General features: G+C 36.9%; 3 protein-coding genes and 1 long non-coding RNA gene across 4 annotated transcripts; 1 reads left to right on the top strand and 3 right to left on the bottom strand.

Annotated features, from left to right (window-relative positions):
* Window positions 1-3,916: 3,916 nt before the first annotated feature.
* On the bottom strand, window positions 3,917-6,207 carry LOC103464824 (enkurin-like). The gene is made up of 5 exons (XM_008409191.2): window positions 6,073-6,207; window positions 5,016-5,161; window positions 4,742-4,938; window positions 4,311-4,448; window positions 3,917-4,163 (listed from the first exon to the last, which is right to left on the bottom strand). The coding sequence occupies exons 1-5, from the start codon at window positions 6,144-6,146 to the stop codon at window positions 3,972-3,974; spliced, it is 747 nt and encodes a 248-aa protein (XP_008407413.1). The 5' UTR covers window positions 6,147-6,207; the 3' UTR covers window positions 3,917-3,971.
* A 576-nt stretch (window positions 6,208-6,783) lies between these two features.
* Window positions 6,784-14,035, bottom strand: LOC103464822 (deoxyribonuclease-1-like). The gene is made up of 10 exons (XM_008409189.2): window positions 12,581-14,035; window positions 11,423-11,509; window positions 11,239-11,333; window positions 11,051-11,128; window positions 9,979-10,091; window positions 9,429-9,541; window positions 8,805-8,959; window positions 8,119-8,215; window positions 7,860-7,989; window positions 6,784-7,041 (listed from the first exon to the last, which is right to left on the bottom strand). The coding sequence occupies exons 1-10, from the start codon at window positions 12,725-12,727 to the stop codon at window positions 6,938-6,940; spliced, it is 1,119 nt and encodes a 372-aa protein (XP_008407411.1). The 5' UTR covers window positions 12,728-14,035; the 3' UTR covers window positions 6,784-6,937.
* LOC103464820 (uncharacterized) lies at window positions 7,049-8,993 on the top strand. The gene is made up of 3 exons (XR_533714.1): window positions 7,049-7,380; window positions 7,511-7,647; window positions 8,814-8,993. It is a non-coding gene; the product is annotated as an uncharacterized LOC103464820 (long non-coding RNA).
* A 99-nt stretch (window positions 14,036-14,134) lies between the features above and the next one.
* sec13 (SEC13 homolog, nuclear pore and COPII coat complex component) lies at window positions 14,135-18,633 on the bottom strand. Its single transcript, XM_008409190.2, has 9 exons — window positions 18,493-18,633; window positions 18,274-18,318; window positions 17,199-17,314; window positions 16,801-16,952; window positions 16,068-16,201; window positions 15,819-15,952; window positions 15,262-15,382; window positions 14,750-14,896; window positions 14,135-14,642 (listed from the first exon to the last, which is right to left on the bottom strand). The coding sequence occupies exons 1-9, from the start codon at window positions 18,493-18,495 to the stop codon at window positions 14,532-14,534; spliced, it is 963 nt and encodes a 320-aa protein (XP_008407412.1). The 5' UTR covers window positions 18,496-18,633; the 3' UTR covers window positions 14,135-14,531.
* Between the last annotated feature and the right edge of the window lie 1,655 nt (window positions 18,634-20,288).

Genomic DNA, 20,288 nt, shown 5'->3' with positions numbered 1-20,288 from the left:
ATCTATCTATCTATCTATCTATCTATCTATCTATCTATCTATCTATCTATCTATCTATCTATCTATCTATCTATCTATCTATCTATCTATCTATCACATTGTATCATTGGAATCAGCTGGTTTCCTATCAAGCTATAAGAATGATAGAAAACTTGCTAACAAAACGCCTCAGACCTGCAGCCCTTAGCGGTTCTAGACTCAGGCCAACAGAAGTGGCTCTTTGGCTCACTTATATGTTAAATGATGAAATATTGCCCTGTTTTTTTGTTTCATTCATTTTAATAGCCCTGTAGGCAGCAATTTATTCACATATATATACATTTATTATTATTGATGCTTTAATTAAAGATGAATTGTACAAGTTTATGTCATTGGGGCCGGGGGAGCCGATGACACATTCGCATACACCTCAAAAAGTATGTAGTTGTGCCCCTGGTTCTTCCAGGGAGCCGGATGGTACCAGGCTATACATGCTAAATCAAAAACGATCAGTCATGCTTTTAAGCCAGACCGGCCCGGGTCAGCCCGGGTCTGGCTGTGCAGTGCAAAAGGGGCTTAAGGATTGACAACAGACATTTTCGCTGATAGTCACAGTTTGCGCTGGTATGTTGTCAAAATTAAATAAAACTACTGAAAAATAAACATTAATGTTCCCACAAATTTCTGTCTGATTCCAAGTGTAACCCATAACCTCCATTGCCTTTCAGATTGTAACCAAATCCATTAAAAGTTTTTGCAAAAATGAGTTCTCRGAGAAGTTTAGCCAAGTTTATTTTTATTGAAAATAACATTGAGGAGTTGTGAAAGTTTTAATCAACAGATATGTGGTAATGAATGGTCTCTGTGTTTGAATGCTGCATCATTTAAGATACAGTCTGAAAAAAAGAAGAAAAGACCAATTAAACATCATCCTATTGATAGCAGAGGGAGGACATTTGCTACATACTAACCAYGTTTATCCATTCAATATAGTTAGACAGATGGGTGAAGATAGGAGGTCTTTCCCGTATATCACATGCCATTCCACTTGCAACRGTCAAACTACCATGAACATAAAACTTKCCATCAACCTGGCAGCTCAGAGGGCCACAATGATAGCCCTGAGAGAAGAAAAGATGCAATCATCTAATCACATTTAAAACAAAAATGGAAAGCTTGTTTGTCATATGCATATAGAGTAACACAAAAAGAATGAGTGACACCAAAGCAAAACTAAGACATTATCAAGAGCTAAATCTATAAGCAGCACTCTTTGAGGTTAAACACATATTACTGTGTTAGTTAGTAATCAGCATTTTTATTTGATTTAAAATACTGGATTTAGTGATAGGGATCCATCAGCTGAGTGTGAAAAAAAATTCTCTGCTCTAAAACTGACAATATTCAGGCATATCTGATGGCAATGACTTACGAAGCTAAATGTTTGTACTGGAGAGAAACCTAAGGAAAGAAAATAGAAATGAGATATGTTTCTGATTTTTAAACAACTCCAAAGCTTCATTGACGTTTTATTTGCGTATATGGCTTTTTTTACTCTGTTGCAATGCATGCAACAGAGTAGCTGTAACTAATTACCATGCATTACCTGCCATGGCCATGAGTTGGGTGTAGCAGCCTCAGTATTTAGCCTCCCATGATTGTTCTTCAGGTTCCTGAGCTCAGGCTCCAGCTTGGCCAGAACTTGTTAGAACCAAAAACATGGACAATCCTGCTATATAATCATATTTTTAATTACAGTAAGGTTAAAAAAATAAAAAGCAAAGGAAGTGAAACACAGATCAGAAAAAAAGTCACTGTGAAGTTTATTGTCTGTGGTCATTGACTTACGCAAAGTTGAAAGACTTGTGAAAAACAGAAATCTGAGCATCTTTGTGTAGTGTGAAGGTTTTTTAAAATAGGGGGTGCTTCTGCTTGTTTTTTATACCTGAGGCTGTGACGAAAATTTTATTTTTTTGTTCTTGACCTAGTTCAATCATGCACTTGTGTTTTTTCTCACAGTGTTATCGAAGCACACCTGTTGCATATGTTAAGAACAAGCTATGAGATGCGACTTACAGTGACTTAAAGCATGTTGAAATGTATTTGTAACTGTGTTTGAGAAAACACATTTTATAGTGTTGTTTGCCAAATACACCAGTGTATTTCACAAGCATTACCAAATGCACCGGTATTTGGTGGTGGTTTTACCATAAACACTAAAACCTCTTATCCTTGCAAAAACATGTTTATCCCCATTTGACCACCAAAAGGGGGSTGGGGGCATGTGGGTCAGCTGTACTGGTCCTAAGGTGAAGGGAAGTCCAGAACTTGGCCCTCACACTATCCAATTGTGGACAAGAATAKTGTCTACAACATTGTGACCATTGATATCACAGTTCTACTGAGAAATAGTTGTGACGTGGTGGAAACGCATGACCTTTTGATGTATGCTCAAAAATGAGTAAGCAAAGTAAACAAGTTGTTTCACCTTGCAGGTCAGCAAAGCATATCAGAGGAGCCGTCTTATTGGTCGATCCCAGATATGGTGGCTGCTGTGCTGGTTCTGACTCTGGCAGGACAGCTGGTGTTCTTGAAGCTGAGAGGTATAATAATGAACAAACTAATGATCTGACAACACCAACAGATTCAGGTGAAACTAGGAGTACCATGAGGCTCCATGGGTGGATGGGTGTTGTTTTATTTTTCTACTATGATCAAAAGCTTCACAGTTTTGTGGAAAATCCAATAGTTCTAATAAGCTGATGTTTTTGTCTGAAAACACCATGTTTGASCTGAAAATGTTGAACATATCTGACCCTCATGTATTTATTTATTCTGTCTGATCAAATAACTTTTTATCTGCTTCAGGTTATCCGGTGATGGAGCCAGAGAACGATACATGGTGCTCTCTCTGAGTCAAAATAAAAGCCTCTGCTAATTGTTTAAGGTTGAATCATGGTGAAATTATAATTTAAAAGTAGATTTTAGTACTGCATGTCTTTTTCCATGTCTATATCGTTATTGGTGCATTAAGAAAACGAAAGTAGCCTGATGCAAAAATGAATAGACATAATTTTAGACTGATTATTTTCAGCAATTAATTTTGCAATAAAAGGGTCAGATTAAACAAGCATTCCCTGAGTTTTATGTAAATGTACACAATAGAAAAAGTATACAGTAACCTGAGTGAGAGCAGCTGTTTGACTGTGAAGCATCRCTGCACACTTAAGCCTTCTCCCAGTTTACTTGAAAACTATCTGGAGAGCTAACTGAACTAACGAGCTTTAGAAAGATTAACACACCCTTGGCTGAACATTGGAGAAAAATTGAAATATTTTCTTTCTTTTATTTTAGTTCTTAAATGAGAGAATTTTTTAACTTCTCTTTGCCTTTCAGAAGAAGAAGACGAGTTGCTTTTCATCCTGTTGATGCTGAAACTGAATTATAAACTCAAAAATACTGCTTTTTAAGGTCTCATCGTGATTTTATCATCKTTGAGTCTTTGTATGAACTTTCTGAAACATTTTTCTGCAACCCCCAATTAGAAKATCCTGAGTCTAYATGTTGTCTGAAAATTGTGAATCAGGGGAGAAGCAGCTCTGCTGGATGATGGAACTGCAGGGGGAACGTTGATTTGCATAAAGAGAACTGAGTGCCCTATGGATGGTTTGAATTTTGAACTGAGGTTCTGTGAAGAGAAAATACAGAAAGCATGGACAAAATMCCTCCTCTGTTAAAGACCAAAATAGTTCACAATGGTCCCTGAAATAAATTAAAATGGACTAAAATACTATTATGAAAATATGTTACAATTTTCTTTTGCAATTTTTTTTTCCTGACTAAAAATGAATATCAATATACTCGTATGCATGTTTTCACTGCAATAAAACTACAMAATAAGATTCATTTAAAAGCTTTAAAGATCACAGATAAAAGCTGTAATACATGTAGAACATTTTATTTTTTAAATATAACATCTAGAGTCTCAGGGGTTAAGGACTTCCACCAACATCTGCATCAGAAATGTAGATGGTTTTGAACTTTTCAAGTAGTCTTATGTGCTTCTCCAGTTCAGTYAGTTGCTCCTCCATGTGGACCTTGCGGCCTTTCTGCGATGGGGTGTATAGGATGAAAGGAAGGCCCTGATATTCACGGTGCACTTCATGCCATTTCTTCTTCAAGCCCTAACAAGAAGATGCAAACATGGGAACTTGACATAAGACATTATTCTATCTTTACAGTCCTTTGACTTTCTCTGTTTTATTTTATTTACTTCACCAGATGTTTTAGATGTTAGATGTCTGTTGTTAAAGAAAACAAATGCAGCATACCTCCAGGGCAGCTTTTCGCTCTTCATCTGACACTTGTCGTGTGGCCTGCTTCTCCTTTTCAAGTCTCGCATGGTCATCCCTAACCTGCTGTTCAGCTTCACGGCGCTTCTGCAAGTACATAGGTACCTCGCCATAATCCTGCAGGGACGAAAAAGAAACTTCACGTCCACCTATAATTTGCTCAAATGTTCAACTGGGCTCCTACATGGAAAATGTAGCTGTTAACAGGAATATAAGCTTGGTTTAGCATCGTTGGACTTAGGGAGGTTCTGAATATTATTTCATTTTCAATTCAGAATGTTGATAACATCCGGGTGCTGTTGGTCAGTCACTGAAAGGTTAGGAAGGAGAGAAATAGCACTCATGGCCCAGGACTTGTCAGCATTAGCCACACTTTCCACAGAGTGAAGTGACAGGATGAAGGATAATACCTTTTTTGCGATGTATTTAGGGATGAGTCCAGCACTTTGGAGAAGCTGTTTGTGTGCCTGTGCGAAGTCTACACGAGAGGGCTTAGGCTTCAAATCAGCTGTCTGTATGATAGCCCTCTTGATTGGATTGAGCGGTACATGGAGAGGTAGCCTTACAGTGGTAGTACTGGTTTTCTGGATGCCTCCAGTCCCTGTCCCTAAAGAAAAGCATAAAACAGGTGGGTTATATTGACAGCACAAATCAAATCCTCATGCAGTTGTTTGAGGAACTAACTCTCAGGAGCTTTGGGGCGCTTTGCGTTTTTCTTGAGGTAGTTCGACGGAGAAGGCAATTCAAGTTTTGCTGGTCCCATCGTCTTCCAAGCCTGTTTGTTTGACTTCTGCTCAAGCAGAATAGTTGCCAGGTGCTTGGGTACATACCTTTAGTGAGATATCACAACATAGAATATCTTCAATAACACTTGAGGAGAGAAACAACAACAAAAAAGAAGACAGAATTCTGATTTTAAATGTCTAAAAAAAAAGAAATCCCACTTCTGTATTCTAAATATTGAGGTCAACTGTATGGTCACCACCTTTCATAAATGAGAATAAGAGACGTCCAATGACCACCAAGGTTCAGGTCGCCAATTCTCATGGGATGGTCGCTGCTTAAAGTGAAGTCACTCACAGTGAATAAAGCATTCTGAAATTTTAATTAAGTAAAAGTACCAGTAGGCCTACTTCATACTCATGTTACTCAATTAAAAGTAAAAATTATGGCTTACTAAAACTACTCCTAAAAGTTTTTTTTTGCTTGTTTTTTCATTTGTCTTTCAAAAAGTTACTCTAACTACTTACTAACCACCTCTGGTCACACATAAAGCCTTAACAAATTGATAAATAAATGTAACATTTGCTGCCTGTATTATGATTTGAAAGAAAGTCAGATCATCCAACGGTCAAGCTAATAGAAAGAGAGTAATCAATGAAAACCGTTTTCCTCAAAAATGTCTGCATTTCTAAATGAAATGTACGAAAAGTTCCACCAAAGCCTGGCTGCTGTAAGTTCTTAGTGTCTGCAACGTTTCTCCTCACCGGGGTTGTCTGTTATCAGGCAGCCCACCGTGCTGCCCGATAACACCCGACAATTTGGCTGGACTCAATATTTCCAGTGTTTTATCGTGTTCGTTATTGATGCATTCAGTGTTCATGTATGGCTGATGTCTATCGGATATTTAGTACGGAGCAAATTGCGTCTCGTATCGGTTTTGGACCGGTTCGGTACTCCATTGTAAAACATGGGCTAAATTCTTCGTTTTATTTTTTTTTAAGTGGCTTGTTCAACTCACCTTGGTGGTTTTTTTCCGGGGTCCTTTGGGATCCAGTCTTGAACACTTCCTTTTGCGTTGATCGCTTCAGACATCGCAAAATTGTGAACACACTTCAAAAAACGTTAAAGCACCTACCTGGCTTGTTGCTAGGTAACTTGCTAACAAGTCTTTAAAATCTTAGTTTTATTATTATTCAAACATCTCAAATTCTGTCCGAACCAAAATGTGATTTATTTTATGTTAATATGTAAAATTCTATTAGAATTCAAACACCTCAAATTCTGTATGAAGCTAAATAGGATTTATTTCAGCGTAAATACTGTTTGCAAAAGTAGACGCATTTATTTGCATTTAAAATTACGAAGATTTGTAATCATTTAAATGGATCTGCTGGACGGATTAGAAATTAGGCAGCTGTGAATGCGGGGAGGGCCATATTTTTTGGCTTGAAATTGTCTGACGTTAGTATCCCATTGATATCGCAATATAACGAAAAGTGCTGTGAAGTGGTGTGAATGTAAGACTTCTGGATATATTCTCTAAAATGTCTAAACAGCTTCTGTTCTCCAGTCTCAGTTTGGGGATTTTGTACATCTTAAAAACACACACAGAGACACACACATAAAAATAGCTAAATAAAGATCCTTTTATGAAATACATGTGTGTTTGGTTTTCTACACGATTCTTAAAATAAATATAACAAAAATAAAAATAAATTTTACTCATGAGTTCGATTTATGAATATTTTTTTATTTAATATCAAGTTTCATCTGAGTCAGAGAATTAAGTTGTCGACTTAGCCTATATTTGTTTTCTTTATTGGACATTGAGTTTCCACAAAAATATAGACTAGAAAAGTTTGGTAATGATTGGTTAAAGTGGCTCAACGTCCCCTTTTTGTTGGCGTCTTGGATGCAACTGATTGTCCTTTTCTCTTTTTTGCAGCTGAAGTCTTGGATTCTGTTGGCTTGGTCCTACTCTGTGATCCTGTTGGTTGAAATGAACAAAGACTGAATTTTACAATTAATCAAATATAAAAATGACAAAAAGTGATATGCACTCATGATGCCTGCAAAAGTCCTAATCCTCAACAAACCATAAACTCTTCAATGCACTTTTCAGTGCATGCTTGTAAAGTAAAAGGAAGAACATGGTTTTTACAAATATAAATGTGAGTTTTGGGTGCTATGCGTACTCGTTAACAATGCCCCAAAACAAAATCCAGTACAACCAATTGATTTCAGTGTAGAGCCGGCGTGTATATTAGCATCAATTCGATTATCTTGAGGGCTTACTCTTGAGGAGCTGCAGAAGTCCATTGTTCAGGTGGGGGAATGCATGGACAAGAAATTTGTGGAAAAATGGCAATGTTGTTCAATTGTTGAAAGCATGCCAAAAATTCCTCTGATACAGAAAGTTAAAATGAACGTTTTCTTTTTTTTAAATTATTTACCAGACCGGCTGAACAGTACGTGGGGTGGAAAACTATCACCCTGAAAGCAATATGCCTAAGGTGGAAAGTAGTGGTGGCAGACAAACATTCTGTGAGGATGTTTTTATTCATCAGAGGAAGGGGAGCAAGTCAGAATGACGGTAAGATATTGAGCTAAATGGAGGATAATCCTGGACACACACACAAAAATAAAAACTTTTTCAAAAAGACTAGAAACTGGGCAGGAGGTTCACCTTTCAGCAGGGGAACCCTAACCACATGGCCAGGGCTGCAATGGAAAAGTTTAGATCAGGGGTGATCAAATTCTGTTAGAGTAAATTCTAGTCTCTGTCGTCAACAAAATAAATTGTACCTTTCTTTGGACCTTTTCCTTTGGGGGATGTCTTTCTTGTTTGTGGTAAAGCCTTCTTCTTTGGTTTTGCTGCTTTTTTGACAGTCTCCAGCTCCACCTCCACAGGATAATGATCGCTGATGTTTCCAGCCTGGGAGAGTAAAAACATGAAATTATAAATCTTAGCACCTATTCTGTGCTCTAAACTGTCTGAAAGTGTCAACCATTTCTCTGAGATGCATTATTGCTAAACAATAACAATGATAATAATAAAGCATACTTCTTCATCTGTCAGCCCAAACTCCACTTGAAAGTTGAAAGACTTTGCAGAGTCAGGAACAATGGCATCCAGCATTTCTTCCCCATACACCACAATCCTATTTGAAGAAGATAGCATCACAAATGCATTTTACTGGCGCAGTTTTCAACATACCTGCAAAGTCATTCACACGTTTACATATAATATTATTAGATAGTACTTTTAGCAACAGTAGATTTGTTTTGCAGTCCATGATTTGTTAGAGGGAATGAAATTCAATCATGCAGATTCAGTCAGGTGAAGAAGAAAGAAGGCTATTTTTAAGATCTTAGTTTAACGCATTAAGGCAGGGTGCAATTCTAAATAACAATGAGGGGATATATAAAAAAATGACAAGATAAGAAAGATGATCAAAATCAAGGGAAATTTGGAAATAAGGACAATGAAACATCCTTTTCAAGCAAGATGATTATTTCAAGGAATAAAATACCAGGAATTCATTTTTATTCAAACTGTGCTAAAAATGTGCGCAGTGTGTATTGATGACAAACGGATGTTGCGATGTAAACTCTTTATCTAATTCCAGGACAAAGTCATTTTTATTTTGTCCTGACTCATTAAACCTCAAGTTAAAAGTGACAATCTGCTGTTTTATTAATGCTGTAGAAACAAAGATGGTTGTCCTTGACCCCTAACATGTATCTCACCTGTCGTAGGTGTTGTCATTATGATTACTAGTCGTGGTGTCAACATCGTCATCTATCAACCAGTGGAAGGGATCAGAAGAGATGCGGATTGATTCCTTCTTCTTCTTGGAAAGATATCGACCATCTGCGTTGAAGTCCCCCAATATCATGATGTTCTGGCAAGAACAATAACAATAAAAGTCAAAATCACACGTTACTGCTCACAAGTATTTGAGTAGTGATGACTGTTAGTGTTCGTAAGCAAAACTGCAATTTTACTTTTTATCCTGCTCCCCCAAGATTTTCTCCATTGGCAGCCTTATCAATTACTTTAGTGTTAAAAGACATTAAAAAAGAGCCTACTGATCTCTTACTGTTTGTAATAGCAGAAAAGATCCACAATAAATGGAAGAAATCGTGGTGTTACTCAATGAGAGATTTACCAAACACATTATCCAGCATCTCACTCACATTTTTAACAAGACAGTGACACCTGGAGTTTGAAGAGTTTCTCCTCTGAGTTACAGTGACGAGATGGCTGAAATGATTAACTTCTGGCTGAATTAACAAAGCTATTAATAAAAACTCTAATATTACCTTCCAATTTTCGAGTTGCATATCTTTATATAAAATTTAACAACTTACATCAGTTTTCCACTTCTGTCTGACAGCTGTGACCACATCATAAAGCTCATCAAGTTCCTTTACTGAGTCTTCTGGCTTGGTGTGGACCGGAATCAGGACCAGGTCTTTTACAGCTGAAAGTGGACATAAAAGCAAATAACAAAGACCCAAATCCATAGTGCACCTAAATAGGTGTGAGCTCAAATAAATCTTTAGGTTTAAAATAAATTATAGGCCTCAGTTCAGTGTCTTCACATATTTCATGTCAAAACGTCTCCTGGTTCACATGATACCCAAATAAAACACAACATTTGACCATACATTCACAGCAGATATATCTATAACAGTTATACATAAAGTATTACTCTGCAAAAACTGCAACACGTAGCAGGTTGGATGGACAGATGGATGGATAATTGTATGGTTAATATAGGAATCAAAGTATGTGCAAAAAAATTGTTTTTATTCTCTTCATACATACTTATACACAAATATTTAGTACAATTTCATGTTTCCAAACTGTGTAGAAACCTTGTGATCTGACGTTTCATGAATGTGGAACAGCACCCACCTGTGGAGGGACAGTGGAAGCGCAGGATGAAGGGCTCTCTTGCGAAAGCATCTTCATCTCCAGCCTGATTATCTTCATACTGATACTGAGCTGTAAGCTTGACCTCATCTGCTCTGAAACACAAACAATAATAACAATTTAAAAACAAGTTTGTTACTGTTTTGTGAACATGATTTTAAACCTTTTTGAGTACATGAGAAGTCAACTTTTTGGAGGGGTTTGTAGATTTTCACCACTCAGAGTGCATCAGAAACTTCATGAAATTCTACTAATTGTTTATAGCATAGATTTAACAGGATGTCAGAAACATCTCTCAAACATTTTGGTCAAGATTTGTCAGATGCACATCCAAGATGAGGATCTCAGAATAAATAACATCCTCGAGGTGTTTTATTGGATTGAGGTCTACTGATTGAAAAGATTGAAAACTGTGGTCATCAAGGGATGGACATGGTCAGCAAGATATTATAAAGACTCAGTTTCTAATATGGGGCCCAGAATTTGCCAGAAAGCAATATCCCACACTGCTGCACCACCAGCAGCAGCTTAAACATTGATACAAGGTAGATATTTTCATGTTTTTTTACTCCTAATTGTGACCCTTCAATATTAATGTGCAGCTAAACAAGGGGATGCTGTTTTAAACCTGCTATTATCCAGTTTTGGTGAATCTGTGAGAATTATTGTCTCAGCTTCCTGTAGTTTGTCAGAGTGATAAATGGTGTGGTCTTTTATTATAGCCCATTTGCTTAAAGGTTTGATGATTATCTGACCTATTGTTGGTTTTTTATTATCCAAATTTTTTGGAGAAAAATCATTTGTAAGCAATAAATAAGAGATTTAGTTTCAGCTGTTAGTTTTTGTCCTATTTATACAAAGGCAAAATTGTCTCCTCTAAAAAGGGACAGTGTTGTTTGCTTTTGATGTAAGTTAGATCTTGAGTTTCTAAATCATCACCACATGAAGTTGCTTATGTCATTCATTGCTCAATATAACAAAGCATAACACATTAGTTTAACAGAGGCTTGAACGTTTGACTTTTAACTCTATATTATTAGCAGTAATAACATACCTGTAGAAACAAACAAACTGCTCCTTGTAGGTGTTTCTGCCCAGACTAGAGCTGCAGATCATTTCATATGGATGATCACTGATGGAACAAATACAACACAAGACAACATTATGATGAAACACAATGCTTTCATGAACATTATCCATTATCCATTGTCTACACTAAGTTAATTCCTACTTTATACTTACGCAGTACACTTGAGTTTTTTAAGCAACATCTCCATGGCTTTACCGCTTTTATCTACCACCTCGAGTATCACAATTACACTGTACTGAGAGATTATCTGGGAGAAACACAAACCAGGTAAACAATATACATCTACATTGCATATCTCATTTTTAAATGCCGTAAAGATGGAAATAGTTCCATTACCTTAGTAAGGTACTGGGAAACCATTTTGTCTGTGACTTTCTGATTTCCCAAGTTCCTCACATTAAAAGCTGCGACTTTCATTTTGACCTATTTAGAGAAAAAAAAGATAATTGAAATGAATAAACATGAAAAAAATGAAAAGACACAGACGCAAGAGGAATTTGGTGAAATAAGAACATAACCACAGAGAAGCTATGTGGCTAGACTCAGCTGTGTTGTATAAACCAACTGTTTGTTTCACACGGTCAAAATACCCCAACTAACAGGGTAATGTGAACAGAAAACAATAACAACAAAATCCTTATAGTGTTGTTTCAAAAAGTCCAGCACAAAAAAATATATTTTTGATGCAGAAATAGTAATCTACTGGGAAATATGTCAATGTGCTGAATAGTATTTGCACTAAATACTAGGGGCACTTTTTGCATGAAATTCAGCATCAGTTCATCATGGAGATGATTAGTTTGTAGTTTTCTATGATGTTCAGAAATCCCAGGTTAGTATCTGAAAATTGTAAACAGGAAGAAAAGAACACAGTGAAAACTGACCATCATTCTTAAACTCCTCAACTACTGCTTCTACTCTTGTAATCCTTGAAGCCTTTTTATCTATGAGTGAATCGTGGGTCAGAGGTGACTGGCTTAGAAAACAAAAAAAAAATTATTTTAAACATCTATACTTGGCAAAAAATCAAAGCAGTCAAAGTCCAAAGGGAAACTTTGAAAACACTTCAGAAAGCAAAGTGGAAAACACTTAAACTAAAAGAAACTTTTAAAAGACAGTTTTAGAGTAGGTCTTCTACATTGTGGCAAAGCATATTTTAGCAAGTCAAAGAATTGGGTCGTGTAGTGGAAATGCTGCCAACTGTAGCTCACTGATAACTCTTTATTAAAAAGGAAGATAAGAGATGCAGTTAAACTGCCAGACATGTTTTGCATGAACAGACATGTTCATGCAGCATTTGGATGTTTCTTCATTGTATGGGAGTAAAAAGATGACAATAATTGAGTGAAGTACTGAAACGAAGCGCACCATCAAAATGAAACAAAAACATGTTTTATTTTATAGATTCTAAACAGAAACTAACATCACCAAATGACCTTTACTGACTAATAAAGGAAGGAAAAGATTGTGATCTTAGTAGAAGAAAGTTCTTACCGTTGGAGATAAATCAGACGACTTTGGAAGTGTGTTGCAGTGTTTGTCTTCAAACAGATGCTTCACAGAGCAGCTGTCAAACCTACAGGAAGTGTCTCTGTTGACCACAACCCCAAAGCATGTGAACTTTAGCACGCCCAGCAGCATACGTTATCAGATGAAGAACACGTTTCTGTGCGGGCATTTAGAGCCGTGGCACTTTTCTGCATCATAGACCAGAGGGAACAAAGTTCAACACAGGACGACTGAAGAAATTATTCTGCTTGATTAAATTACACAAAATCCCCACATGTGGAGTTTGTGTCAGTTTCCAGGAGGAGCCAAGTTCTTTTCAATGACAATATTCTCCAACCTTCCCTTTGCTGCTGGGATTTTCCCATGAGGTTCTGAGGAAAAGTTCCTCATTACAGGTTCTTTATTTGAAGTTACAGTTTCCTGTGAAAATATGGTTTCTTTCACTTAGTGGTGCTTTAAAAGAGGAATGAAAGAGCAGATAAAAAAAGAGGAAGCGAAGCGGATCCATCAGGACATAATAGACAACAAACACTTCCTCTTTTCCCCCTTTGCATAATTTATGTGACCTGAGATCTATCCGTTAGAGCACAGTACACCTGCTGTCACACCCAGTTAGAAATTCATTAATGGTAATTCATTACCCACTTTGTTGTTTTCTTCTTTAACATTTTCAGACATTTTGACTTTTCAGAAACTCTTAACATGGAATGTTATTGCAGAAGCTTCCTGCTCAGATAAATAAAATCCCTTTAAAAAAAAGTTAAAGAATAAATATTCTATAAGGATGTTCTTGCAAGCTCTTATACACCTAAAAACACTTAAGACTTTTAAGAGACAAGTATTTTCAAAGTGAAACTGTACAGCTAAAAGGTTGACCACATCCATTTAGCTGATTTCCAGAGATGGCCCTTTATCAGTCCGTTAGACTTCCTGTCTGGGACCAAGAAGAATGACAGGAAGAAATACTGCAGCAAAGAAGCAGATCTTCAACCACTTCTAGCCTGGTGCACAAACTCTGAAAGCATTGCAGTTTTCATTTGCTGCTGAAACTCAATTTAACTAAGAATTTAGTTGCTTAAATTTAAAGATGACTGAGAAAATGCAGAAAAATTGCATTTGATCCAACAGAAACATCTTCTTTTTCACGTTTTAATTTTAGATTAATAATAAACATAATGAATGCAAAGACATAAGATTTTTAACATTAGCAGTTATTACATCAAATGTGAAAAAAGAATCTCTATCTGAAATCATAAAAGTAAAACATCCAAACTGTTTAGAATTATGTTGCATTCAATGGTGACAAAGCGCAACATTCAGTTAACATATATCTGAAACTGATTAAAGCAGCTTAAGCCAAAATTTGGCATCTGAGAACATAGCGATTTGTTCACAGCCTGAGATAAGAAGCTGAATTATCAGGAAACTAATGCAAAATAAATTGTACATGCATGAATATTTCTTTTCAACTCGGAGCTTATTTAGATGAATAAGTCAACAGTGACTGTGGATTAACAGAGGCTTTGCAGAAAGGTGATGTCACCTGTGGGCTGATGATTTATTGGTGATGAAGGCGGAATGTTTCAAAACAGAGTCACATGGAGAGGAAGAGCAGAATATTTTTACGACTAAAGTTTCATTTGGACCAGCTTTCAGGAGGAAGCGGTGTGAGTTGGTGAAACTAAAATACTGAGGTTGGAGTGAATGTTACAAAAACACATTCTAAACCATGGTTGAATTTAAAAAAAAAAACAACAACCATTTATTCTTCAATCTTTCTCACGTTGAAACATTTTTCTTGTCTTAGGAGACATCCAGGAGTCAAAAACAGATCCGATTGAGCTCAGTCACTCTGGACAGCAGTTTGATGTCAGTCCAAATGTCCAGCATGTTTATTAATCAATTTCTTAAAGCTGCACTCTTTGCTGTAAGGTTGTCACTGCTCATTCTGCTGAGTGTCTGTAATGGTGGAAACGGCGCCCTGGCCTTTGCTGACATCGCTAATACACGCCCATTGACCGTCCACGGACTCCTTCCACAGCGTCACCTACAGCCACAAGAAGGCACACAAGTCTTTACCTTCAGCTTTTAGATCTCAAGCACATTTATATTTGTACTTATCAAGACTCTTAAGAACGTGATGGTATATTTTACCTTGTTGTCTCCACCAGAAACTGCCAGTATATTTCCGGTGATGGACCAGCTGACGTGCCAAACCACATCGTTGAACTTGTGGAGCAGTTTGACCGTCCAGGTGTTGCCAGCAGGGTCGTCACACGTCCAGATAAACACACGGCCGTCCTGGAAGTGACATAAAGAAACAGATGTTTACATTTATAGGATTAAACCCCTTGAATAATTATTTTTAACTTACTCAAAATGTATCTACAGCAATGAAACTCATTCATTAGATCACACTCTATTAGCAGATATACTTAATTTAGCTCGGCCATGAAAAGAAAAATCTTAATATCTTTTTTTTTTTTAACCACCAACCAACTATAAAACGTTATAGTTTTATGGCTCCACCTAGTGGTACAAGTAAACAATTAAGTGCAAAGCAAAGTACTACATTCTCTTTAATGTTTTATAAGGGATAAAAGAATAACTATGTTTTAGAAAATGAGTCTAGTAAAGCCACAGGGATTTACACCTTAAAACTTTACCTGGGAGCAGCTAGCAATGGTGCTGGTGGGAAGACCAATGGAAGGAGCCCAGCCAACATCTCTCACCCAATCACTGTGCGCCTCCAGCTTCTGGTCCTCCTTCCACTGACCATCCTCCTCTCTGCAGAGAAGAAGCAACACTTAAAGCATAACATACTGGGTTTTTAAGTGGTTGCACAAATAAATACTTGATTAAAAGGTAATTGTTGTTCACATAAGAATTTCCAGTTCTTAGTTATCCACCTTAAAAAGATGTTGAAAGTCTACTAGCAGGACATACATTTGGAAAATATTAAAGCAAGTTTAATAATGTAACAAAAAAAAATGCTTAAACATTTAAATTAACCAAATATGACATTCCTGCACTCTTTGTCTTGCAGAAAGACAGACTAGCATGTCAAAAAAAGTCATAAATATGCATTAAAAAAATTACTCAAACGCTTAGCATGGATCTTTAAAAAAGCGTATAATCATTATTTTGAGCAAAACTATCAACCTAACTAAAAATGAAACAAAAAGCATCCTCACTACAGATATGTTGGACAACAGAGACTCACTTCCAGAGTTTAACCAGGTTGTCACAACCTCCAGAGACGAAACGTTTGACATAGTTTGGTTTCTGTCCAGATGGTTGATCGATCAGACTGCCTGGGACTACAGCAGGAGCCCAACTCACTGCATTACAGCCAATCTGCAGCAAAAATACACCTTAGATTTACACGAAACCCACTCCTCAAAATGAACAGCAAAGAAAAATAAACAAAACAATGACAGGAATCACAAACTACTTCTACCACTTGACTCACAGTGTGTGCATTGCTAATCTTCTTGACGTCCCACTGCTGATCTCCAGTAAATGTGAGTAGAGAAATTGCCCCGTCTGAGCTTCCACAGGCCAGAATTAAACCAAATTCATATGGACCCCAGCAAACCGAGTTCACTGTGGACACAGAGGGATGGAGAAAAGAAAAAGATCAACGCCTTCACAAAATGTTGAAAATGATCTCAGACAGAACCAATTCATCATTAGATGATTGATGTCTGTCATGAAATGTGAACAGAGGTTGCTCTAAAGGGACAGGAAATACTCCTACATGGAAACTGTACGATCCCCATAAATGAAATGGTTTAGTTTCTAAGTCATGTGACCAATAAAATAAGCAATGAATGCTTAAAAAAAGTGGAAAAATGCTGAAATTCATCTAACGGCATCATACAAAAAAATAAAAACATAAACAGTTTGTTTATAATACAAAATGGAAAATGTTTATTATTTTATAATAAAAAGGAAGATGGATTTGGCACGCACTAAAACTTTTACAGTTTTACATAGTGCTACTGATTATTTTAAACATACACTTGATATATGCCTGAACTTCAATTTATGAACTACCTTGCTGTTGAGTTTGTTATTCATTAAGGGAAACAAATGGTCAGCAGTTGAAATATTAACAGCCAGACAAGGCTTGGTTTTCCTCTCCACAGAGTCAGCAACTAAGCAGGAGGAAGAGGAAAATAGATTCAAGGCTATCTACCAACCTGATGATTCATGTCCAGTGTACTCGTACATCTTGTCCCAGGCTCCATTCTCCTCCTTCCAGATGATGACTTTTCGGTCGTAAGAACAAGAAGCCAGAATGTTGCCAAACATCGGGTGAGCCCACGCTACTTGCCACACAGGGCCTTCATGTCTAAAAAAGAACAATTATTGGAATTCAACATAAGAAATGGCTTCAATTCCACTTATGTACAATGAATACAATAAATGAATATAACCTCTAAAATAACAAAAAAAAACAACATGGCATAAAAAAAGAGTAAATTGTGACCAGAGGATCAGTGGAAAAATATTGCTTGTTATTTACTTTTGGATCTTGACAGTCTATAATAGTTTTTCTTGTTGTTGTTGATTTAGTCCTCCTGGTTCTGTTTCTTACCCCCTGAGATCTGCCACCAGAATCTGTCCTCCATTCCTGACATCGAAGATCTTGACGGTGCGGTCAGAGGAGCAGGTGGCAAGCCGAGTCCCATAGTAATCCATCTGGGCATCGTGCTGAAACAAACACAACCAGGAATGCTCCACTATTTCATGATTGGTTACAGTGACACAAGCTGAAAAACTCAAAACATGAAACTGAAGTAGCAGTTTTTACCAGAATCAAATTTCAGATTCCTGGATTTTCATAGACAATTCTGTATCTTTAGAGGCTAATCATACAAACCAAAACATAAATTAGTCTGTTTTAAAACTGACTCACTTGTACAACACTTTACAAGACAATTTTATTTGCATAGCACATTTCAACAACGGGGTAATTCAAAGCGCTAGTAATAAATAATTAGAAAAAAACACAGTTTTTTAGAAAAAAAAAGAAAAAAAGGACAAGAAAGCAAAATATTACGTTACTATAATCATTTAGTTGGTATTTAGTTATTAAGTAATTATTGAATTTTCATTTTGTACTAATACACTACTTTTTAAATTTAAATTGAATTAAATGAAATAAGACATGGGCATTTGCATACTAGTAAAGAGGTATTGCAAGAGCTCCATTACTCTTGAACGTTATTTTGACAGTCAAGCTGACTTATAAATGTAGCTGATGCACATTTCCCCAAGTCAATGTATTCAAATTAAACTGCATCTACAGGAAATGCTGTGAATATTACAATTATAACAATCACTCTGTTTTTGCTACGTGTCTATTTAAAATAAAGTTTCTCAAATAAACATGGCTGTACAACACAATAAGAGGAACAAGTATAAAGTAATGTGCTTCTGATAAAGGTTTACGGTGAACAAATATTCATAATTACTGTTAGATACTTTCCTGATTACAAAGTGCATCTCCCAAGTATTTTATAGGTGATAAAAATAGATAAAAGAAATGTATGTTGGCCAAAAACATAGAAAAACGTTTCAATAAAGATAATCCTTAGCACTAGCGCCTTGTGTTAGCTTCGAACAACAATGACATATTACAAGAATGAAAAAAAAAATGAAATACTCACTATCATGTCCTCATGCGAGGTGTCCACTGTGTTAATAACAGAAACCTTTAAATCACAAAAAGATCATAATTAAGCACAAATCAAGAGAAAATAGCCTCCTGTTATTAGCCACTGTGCTAACGAATTGCGAGAACGAGAACGTCAGTACTTATAAATAAGTATCATTATTGTCCTGAAGCAGTTTAACCAGCAGCTAAGTTTATAAGTACTCAAACTCACCATGACTGTTATTTAGTCCTCCTAAAAATATTTACTYAAGTATATGTGAAATTAATTCTCCAGGTTCACCAAACAGTCCGACGTGGCAACAAGTACAGAAACCGCTTCCACCGAGTCCCACCTTCCTTYCTACCGGGAGGTACAAAGAATGACGGAGAATGGTTCCACCTAACAAGACATCACAGAGCTTCAGACGATTTTCTTAAAAGTGTGTCAGAACAGTGTGCGTGTGTGWGTTTGGGTCTAAATAGAGGTTTTATTCAGTTTGCTTAATTATAATTTGTAAATGGGAAGGGGCTGGATGACCTTTGGAAACATTTATTAATATCTTTAAAATGATTCACAAAYACTGGAGAGAGGCACCAACACCCCTCCCAAACCCAGAGGGATAAGGGTGTAAGAAAATTAYACCCTTATCACAACAATCAATTTTGATCAAAAAATTGATTCACAACAATTTTTTGCTGCACAAARGTTTGACACCAATTTTCTTCTCTCAAGTCCCAGAAGCAGGTTGAAACTACAAAGTTTTCAGTAGATTATCCAGAGTCTTGGGTTATTTATGCTTACTAACAAGTTTTAATGATGAACTGTGTTTAATTCATGATTTCTAAAGAGTCCCCTGTTTATTGAAAATGGCATTTTGCACTAGGTGCTTGCAGGGTTTGCCCAAGGTAATAATTAATGATGTACCTCGATCCGAAGCGCCCAACAAGTAAGCTGGAGAAAGGTTTTAAGATGTACGCCTTGTTATGTCATGGTAACTCAGCACCGCTGATGGGGGAGGTTTGAGATCAAACAGCCTAAAAATGGCCTCACCTGTTCACAGTTGGAGTTGCTCTGTCACACTGAGCCGGAGCAACAAATTCTCTGGAAGAGAGAATTCACGACCAGGAATTAACTCTGCTGTCCTCATGTGAAACTGGTTTCAGCCTGAGCTGAACCGTTAGGCTACATCTGAATCTGTCCTATAGTTCCCTCGATCCTTCCTGGTTCCATTGATCCATCCTGGTTCCCTTCAGCTCCTGGGAGTTACATGACCATTTTTGATTTCTTTACAGGGATGTTCTCACAATCTGTCTGTCTGTTAAAATAAAAATTTATAAAACCGAAAAATCTTAGAAAATTATCTCTGAATATGGAGGTTGGACATGGAGATTTCTTTGAGATAAGACAGAAAAAAGGACAGTGTTAAACATAGGGTACAACGCCAACACTGATGTTATCTCCAATGTTTAACGTCATCCGGGATCTTTAACATTGTTTCCAATTTTTTATTTTATCTCCAATTAACATTGTCCTTAATGTTTAAGGATGTTGCTGATGTTCATCATGTCTTGGATGTTTAATGTTATCTCCAAAGTGTAACATAATAGGAAACTTTTCTGGAGATAACACTTGACATCGGGGACAGCGTTAAACATCCCAGATACGATAAACATTGGCAATAATGTTAAACATCAAGGATACGGGTAAGCATTAGAGATGAAAAAAAAAAAAAAAAAACCTTAAATATCCTGGATAATATGAAATGGTAACATCGGACGACCGGGGGCGCTCATGCCGTTCTGACAAGATGCTGCCCTGGGCAGTTGCCCATGTCGCCCACACCAGAAACCGTCACTGAGTAAAAGTACAGATACTAGTATGAAAAAATACTCTAGTAAAAGTACAGGTTGCCCTGCGACAGACTGGCGACCTGTCCAGGGTGACCCCGCCTCTCACCCAGAAAGTTAGCTGGAGATAGGCACCAGCACCTCCCGACCCCACTAAGGGGCAAGGGTGTGAAGAAGATG

The sequence above is a fragment of the Poecilia reticulata genome, linkage group LG5, assembly GCF_000633615.1.
Source record: "Poecilia reticulata strain Guanapo linkage group LG5, Guppy_female_1.0+MT, whole genome shotgun sequence".
In the NCBI taxonomy this organism is placed as follows: domain Eukaryota; kingdom Metazoa; phylum Chordata; class Actinopteri; order Cyprinodontiformes; family Poeciliidae; genus Poecilia; species Poecilia reticulata.
The sequence above is the reverse complement of the archived record's forward strand: the minus strand, read 5'-3'. Positions and strand labels throughout refer to the sequence as shown.

Coding starts and splice junctions, on each gene's coding strand:
- LOC103464822 (XM_008409189.2), bottom strand. CDS start 12,727: ATGCTGCTGGGCGTGCTAAAGTTCACATGCTTTGGGGTTGTGGTCAAC. Junction 11,510..12,580: donor CGTCTGATTTATCTCCAACG/GTAAGAACTTTC, acceptor TTCTCTAAATAG/GTCAAAATGAAAGTCGCAGC. Junction 10,092..11,050: donor CAGTTTGTTTGTTTCTACAG/GTATGTTATTAC, acceptor TTTGTGTTTCAG/AGCAGATGAGGTCAAGCTTA.
- sec13 (XM_008409190.2), bottom strand. Junction 14,897..15,261: donor CCATTGCTAGCTGCTCCCAG/GTAAAGTTTTAA, acceptor TGTCACTTCCAG/GACGGCCGTGTGTTTATCTG. Junction 14,643..14,749: donor TTTCTGGTGGAGACAACAAG/GTAAAATATACC, acceptor TTGTGGCTGTAG/GTGACGCTGTGGAAGGAGTC.